The sequence below is a fragment of the Nicotiana tabacum genome, chromosome 10 (assembly GCF_000715075.1).
Source record: "Nicotiana tabacum cultivar K326 chromosome 10, ASM71507v2, whole genome shotgun sequence".
Lineage (NCBI taxonomy): Eukaryota > Viridiplantae > Streptophyta > Magnoliopsida > Solanales > Solanaceae > Nicotiana > Nicotiana tabacum.
The window spans coordinates 156,419,250-156,426,387 of record NC_134089.1 but is presented as its reverse complement, the minus strand read 5'-3'; the positions used below and the strand labels follow the sequence as shown (position 1 = coordinate 156,426,387).

The window sequence follows — 7,138 nt, the reverse complement described above, 5'->3', positions numbered from 1 at the left end:
TGGTATTATATTGTAGTTGTATATAACTGAGTAGAAATAATGTATGAAAATTGTTGATAAGCTGTAGATAAGTTGTATAATATATATTTAGTTGTGTGAAATTTGTTTTTACTATGTATAAATTAGATACAAAATATACAAAAGACACATTATATAAATTTTGTATTTGACAATTTGACCGAGAAAGCTAAATTAGGATTTTGGATATGGTTAATTTGGATACAAAGGAAGTAAAAAGTTTCGACATAATGTGATATTGAACTTTTGGCAAAGTAAAAAAGGTAATAAGGAAGATTGAAGGGGAGAGCAAAGAGTAAAAATAGAAAATAGAAATAAAAAGCAGCATCAAAGAGAAAGCTAAATTAGGAGTTTGACATGGTTAATCTGTTTGACATAATGTGATATTGAACTTTTGAAAATGTCAAAAAGGAAATAAGGAAGATGAAGGCAGAGTCTATATGCTCAGGCACTTCTGCAGATGAGCCATCTGTTGGAGGTATGGTTCTTGCTCCATAAGTTGCTTTTTATGATTCTATTATTTATAAATGATAAAGCTGAGATTCTGGGAACATGAATATAGTGGTAATTGATGTCAGGGGAATCTAGAAGCAGTTTATGATTGTTGGTGGGAAGAGCAAAAGGTAAAACGTAAAAAATTGAAACAAAAAGTTTACACCCAAAAAAATCGGGTAAGATCCACAGAATTGTGATATATGAGTGGAAACATAAGGAAAGAGAAGAGGAGAAAAAAAAAAGAAAATGGTGCAACTAAATCTCTTAATTGAAGGCACTAATAATGGATTGAGAGCCTTTTAAGGTGGAATGTATATATTTTGTAAACAAAACTTGTATAGATAGGGTAATTTACTAAACATGAACATTTAGTATAATAAAATTTCCAATAATGTATAGGAATGAAAAAATCCCAGTAGACAACAGAAAAAAGGTCGAATTTGTCCTATGCTAATCGAAATTGAGCAATTTTATACTCCATTATACTTTGAATTTAATATTATTCCATCACTAGCGAGAGTATTATTTTTGCCCTTGACTCTTATTGGAGCACCAAATTGAAGATAACAAACAATAATGTTTACCACAGTTAAAGGATATGGAGTTAATTTGGACTTTTTCACTTAGGAGTCCATTTATTTTACATAACTCGTTAACCCTAGGGGTCTGAATGATATAAAATAGAACGGTGGATAAAATGGAGCAATTTAGAGAAGTACAGGACAAATTTATAGTACCTTTTTCTCTAGACAATTAAAAACTATAAGGAAATGGAGAAAAAGACCGGTCTAGTCGTAAATCAGACCGGAAAAAACGGTGCGAGACGGTCAGACCGTCCTTTTCCGGTTCTTGGTAATCGTCTGCAGTTGACTTTTCTTATTCTTTTTTGCCAACGAAATGCAGAAAGATAAAGCAGAATCTTTTTATTTCAAAAATCTGTCCTCAAATTCATCCTCCACAAAAATGTGCCTGAATTAGTAAGTGTAAAACTCTTTCCATTTTTCATTTTCCTAAAACCATAAATATTTTGCTTGCCAAATTTCTTGGTTGACCCAACTTATGTTACTTAATTTCTTTAGTGTATTCAAATTGGTTTAAGCTGATTTTCAGTTGTTATTTGTATTTGTTGTTTCTTTTGCAAGTATTCTGAGAATTTGCGGATGCCCCATGTAGTTAATACGAATATTTTTCTGGTTTAATTATTTGGATTTAATTTCATGGATTTGTTGTGTGTTAATGCTTAAAGTTTGGTGAAAATTATTTATTGATTTCTCACGTTTTTGTTTGGAGAATCTAATCTTCATAAAGTTAAAATCTTTAATATATAGTGTAAATAGGCAGCTCTTAGTTTTAGTTTGGATCCATTTGAAAATGTTTTAAATTACATTTCCATAGGTAAAAGGTATCAAGCTGCTTGCTTACAAAGACATAAAAATGATTTTTAGAGGCTTAACTCGAGATGTTAGTAAATTAGCTTCATCTATTTTTCACTATTTTCATTGACATTATTTTGATGTTTTTTTGACATTTTTTTCCTTCCAGGTGCTGATATATAAGTTATCAACCTATCATCAAATATGCTGCCTCCACGTCCCAACGGGTTACAATCGTCCTTGTTTCTTGCATCTTCTGATAATCATGAGCCAAGAATGAACTCCGATCAGATTCGTGAATCGCCTGCTGAGAGTGCTAGTTCCTGGCCCGCTATTGATGCTGCTGCCCAAATGAAGCATGAGAATCAGAAAGTTGAGGATGATTATTACGAGCAGTCTGTCACTCGTGGCCGTTCTAGTGCAAATAGGATCTCTCTTCTTGATATAGCAAGAGAGCGAGTGGATATAATATCTGAGCAAATGTATTTACTCCCTAATGAGTATTTAGATGAGCTAAAGGGTAGGCTTCGAGCGATGCTTGAGGGGAACGGGAGTTCTCAACAAAGAGACGAATTTATGGTTTTACAGAGGCTTGTTCAGAGGAGGTCTGATTTGACTGCAGAAACATTGATTAAAGCTCATCGGGTTCAGCTGGAAATTATTGTTGCTATAAAAAGTGGAATTCAATTTTTCCTGCATCAAAGTATGAATCTTTCTCAGACTGCCCTGGTTGAGGTTTTCGTATACAAGAGATGTCGGAATATAGCATGCCAAAGTCAGTTGCCTGCAGAAGATTGCCTTTGTGAGATATGCACCAATAGAAAGGGATTTTGCAGTCTTTGCATGTGTGTTATCTGTAACAAGTTTGATTTTGACGTGAATACATGCCGGTGGATTGGTTGTGATTCCTGCGCTCATTGGACTCACACGGATTGTGCAATTCGAGATAAACAAGTTGGAACAGGTGCTTCTTCTGCGAATGGGCTGGGGTCTGCTGAACTGCAGTCCAGGTGTAGAGCATGCAACCGCACTTCTGAGCTTTTAGGCTGGGTAAAAGATGTATTCCAACATTGTGCACCGACATGGGACAAGGAATCTTTGCTAAGAGAACTAACTGTTGTAAGTAAGATCTTTCGACTGAGTGAAAACACAAGAGGGAGGCAGCTGTTTTGGAAGTCTGAGGAGCTCATAGAAAAACTAAAGGGTGGAGTAGCAGAGGCCATAGCTAGCAGAAGTATATTATCTTTTCTCCAAGGTAAATCTCGTATCTTGTTCTCTATTGCTACTGCACTTTCTGGAACAATGCATAAAAACTGCTATATGGTTTATATCTAAATGTTGAGGCATAGTTGTTTGATTGATTGATATGCCTTGGATCTCAAGCTGTATCAAATACTTTCCATCTTTAGTTTAGGTAACTTGGGATGAAACATGTAACAATAACTCATCACTCGTGACAAGAGTTTTAGCCGACCTTTCTGCTCTTGAATCTTGGAATCAGATATGCTCTTGCTCTGTTAAGCGTGTCGACAGAGAGATTGAAGACATGCTTGATCCATAAAGGATTCTTTTCATGCTCTTCCTTTGTTGCTCGTATCATCTTTTTTATCCAGCTCTTCTTAGTTATTTTTTGCTTTAGATAGAAAATTAGTTTTTACAGAAGGGAGAGGTAGCAGTACAATCATCGAGGGTCAGGTTCTTCTCCCTTCTGTAAACATTAAGTTTTAAGGTTAGAAGTTAGAATCAAGATTGCAAAAAAAAATTACATGGAAAAGAATTCAGATTATCCAAGTTCCAGAACCTTCTATTATTTAACTGGTGAAAAAATGAAATTGGAAAGAACATCAAGCAAATTGAGCAACTATCTTGTCACTCTTATCATTGAAATGACAAAAGAAAGTGGCACTTTCATGTAGCCTGAGATGGTGGTAAATGTCTGAGATCAGGATGTCATGAAGTGGAAGGTCTCCTACAACTGTGAAATAGATAAGAAATAGGAGGTATCACTTTCAAGATTTCATTGTTTGAGATGAATATATTTTCTATTCAATGGCAGCAAAGGTGAGAATAGCCTATGTGCTAAAGGAAAGTACTGACTCCTGCCACATCCTCAAAATCTAAGCGGAATAGAAGTCAAATGTCTAGCAGGATTACCAGTTTCCTGCACTTGTATATAAAAGTGAAATATCTCGAATGAATTCACCAAGTCTACTTTCTCTCCAAAGCTATATTCTTTCACAGTTTATAACATTCTGATCCTTAGATTTATGCTTAACTCCTCTTCAAGTGTTCACCTTCTTTTGTCAGTTTCACTCTCCTCTTGTATCTGCTTTTGTGTTCTTCCACTTCTGTACTGTAAATTTAAATCTCTGTACTTGACTATGTATTTTGGTACACTATATTCTCTGCTGATCAACCATCAACCACCCCAAGCTTCCCTTGGCTGAGCTCTAATTTTGGTACAAGATATGAGGGCGACAAATATTTCATACTTCCCAATAGTTAAGGAGCTCCATTTGTTTTTTGGCGATAGATCTGTTGGTATATAACCTAGGTGCTAACTGCTATGTTGCTGTAGATCAAAAATTGATCCTTTAAAAGTTCCTGCAGGAACTATATATTTTTATAATCCCCAAAAAGAAGCTACTGCCTCCTTGCCATCCATGTTGCATGCTTATCACTTTTTTGTTTCTTGGTGTTCTGAACACCTATTTCCCTCTCAATCCTCACTATGTCCAATTTCTCCTATTTTTTTGTTCTTTTTTCAAAATTTAGCGTGAGAGATTTTCCTGCAAAAAGGCCGAAAAGAGTGATTTACTTCTGCTGAGGAACTAGAAATTAAATCTGCACTAGTAGAAATGCCTGTATCACCATCATCAACAACAACAACAACAACCCAGTATAATCCCACTTAGTGGGGTCTGGGGAGGGTAGTGTGTACGCAGAACTTACCCCTACCCTAGGGTAGAGACTGTTTCCAAATAGACCCCCGGCATCCTTCCCTCCAAGAACTTCCCACCTTGCTCTTGGGGAGACTCGAACTCACAACCTCTCGGTTGCAAGTGGGGGTTGCTTACCATCAGAGCAACCCCTACAGCTTCCTTAAAGAGTTTGAAGGTTCCATGTTCTATCTCACTAGAGTTACTTTCTCCTGAGTCCTGCCTCCCTTTACTGTCTGTTTCTTTTTTTATTTCTGCCTCAGTAGTGAAGTCTCTTTGAGTGATTGGTCCTCCTTCTGACTCTATTTATGTGATCTCTGACTCTATCCGCACCTTCCCTTTCATGATCCACTTGCATCCCATTTTCTAAGGCTGATGGGCACAGATCGGTCCTTATTTTGAAGGAAGAAAAGATAGAATAATTTGGGAATTCCATCATTTCCCGTCATATATTTTCCTGCCAAATTTTGGTGCAAACAGGGGAAAGATGACCAGATTCTGGTACATGCATGGAAATGCCGCACACGGACACGGATAGAAGGTTTATGTGAGATGCCTCCTTTCCTTTTCTCCTTCTATCTGATAGGACAAAATTCATTCTTCTCGGGATGAACATCCGCCCTTCATCCTTTTCCCTTTCTCAATCACTCATCATGCTATCACCAAAATCCTAAGAAGTTGAAAAGAGAGTAGGCCTAAAATGCATGGCATAATTTCTTCTTGTATCTTCGTTACTTTCTTGGAAGAACTATTCTGAATATCATCAATTTATGTACTCATTTTGGTGAAGAGCTTGAGATGGACTCACAAAAGAGCAGTGAGGCTGGAATTAACGGAAGGATGATGCCACCACAGGAGGCATGCAGCCGAATCGCTGAAGTGGTACAAGAAGCAGTGCAAAAAATGGAAATAGTGGCCGACGAAAAAATGAGGATGCTAAAGAGAGCTCGCCAAGCTCTCGAGGCTTGTGATCATGAACTGGAGGAAAAAGGTAAGGAAGTTGCAGAACTGAAGCTGGAGAGGCAGCGAAAAAGGCAACAGATAGACGAATTGGAGAGCGTTGTTAGGCTTAAAGAAGCAGAAGCAGATATGTTCCAGCTTAAGGCTGACGAAGCAAGACGAGAAGCTGACAGGTTACAGAGGATTGCTCTTGCAAAATCAGGGAAATCAGAAGAAGACTATGCTAGCAGTTACCTTAAACAACGTCTTAGTGAGGCTGAAGCTGAGAGGCAATTCCTTTTCGAGAAGATTAAACTTCAAGATCAAGGTTCTCGTTCATCGCAAAGCAATGACATGGTTGACCCTCCGCAAGCACTTTACACGAAAATTCAAGAGATCCTGAAGAGCGTGTAGCTCTGCCTCCGGCCAGTATAGCCATCCGACCAGCCTATGAACATCTTTGTAAGTGACCTGATCATTATCCATGTTTTGTGTGCTTTTGTTGCAGTAACTTAATATGGTGTTGCAGAGCAAACTGTAAATTAGATTCTTGTGTCATTTTAACTAACTTCTTTAAATAAGACGTTGGCACGACGAATGCCCTAGCTAAAGCCTTGTATAATTGATTGATTTGCTTTTATTGATGGAATTAATTTGTGAAATCGACTAAAAATAATGCTATATAATTGATCAACTGGCTGTTGCTAGAAACAATACAATATCAACTCAAGATAGAATGAAACATAGAAAGCCAGCTTACTAGTATGATCAATATGGAAAAATTCTAATCAAATAAAAATGTACAGTTTGTTCTGCATTATGTTTCAGCAAAGTTGCCACTACAAAATAACCCTGCATGTAACTCTTATCAATCTCTCCACTTTTCTCTTCTCTCTCTCTAGGGGTATTTATTTCTCTTCCAATGTGACAGGTAACTGGTCAAAAATTCAAAATTCGAATTTCAGTCAGGGGCGGAACTAGCCTTTAGTCTATGGGTTCAGCCGAACCCAGAAATTTTGGTCCAAATTCTGTATTAAAAAATAAAATGAAAGGTAGCCCGGTGCACTAAGTTCTCGCTATGCGCGGGGTGCGGGAAAGGTCTAAATTCTATATTTGTATTAAGCAATTCATTGGATATGTACAAATTATTAATTTAGAACCCGTTAACTTAAAAGAATTCGAATTCTAAACCCATAAGCTTCAAATTCTGGTTCTGCCTCTGATTGCAGTATCACGAGTTTGACCTCTCAGCTTTTATTGACCTATTGTGACATTCCCTACTCTCCTACTATTAACTACTAGTAGTAAAAGACAGTAAATCAAACATGGATTTTGACATGAAATATAGTGACAAAACTCAACTACATTATTGAG

At 37.0% G+C, this 7,138-nt stretch overlaps 1 protein-coding gene across 2 annotated transcripts; it reads left to right on the top strand.

Moving 5' to 3' along the window:
- Positions 1 to 1,195: 1,195 nt before the first annotated feature.
- LOC107779666 (protein OBERON 2) lies at positions 1,196 to 6,426 on the top strand. 2 transcript variants are annotated; one of them, XM_075223435.1, is made up of 3 exons: positions 1,196 to 1,365; positions 2,056 to 3,141; positions 5,616 to 6,426. In XM_075223435.1, exons 2-3 carry the CDS (start codon positions 2,091 to 2,093, stop codon positions 6,176 to 6,178), a joined length of 1,614 nt encoding a protein of 537 aa, XP_075079536.1. In that variant the 5' UTR covers positions 1,196 to 1,365; positions 2,056 to 2,090; the 3' UTR covers positions 6,179 to 6,426. The 2 variants fall into 2 exon arrangements, with proteins under 2 accessions (XP_075079536.1, XP_016455621.1); XM_016600135.2 differs by having other exon boundaries at positions 1,283 to 1,490.
- The last annotated feature ends 712 nt before the right edge of the window (positions 6,427 to 7,138 follow it).

Coding starts and splice junctions, on each gene's coding strand:
- LOC107779666 (XM_075223435.1), top strand. CDS start 2,091: ATGCTGCCTCCACGTCCCAACGGGTTACAATCGTCCTTGTTTCTTGCA. Junction 3,142..5,615: donor TATATTATCTTTTCTCCAAG/GTAAATCTCGTA, acceptor ATTTTGGTGAAG/AGCTTGAGATGGACTCACAA.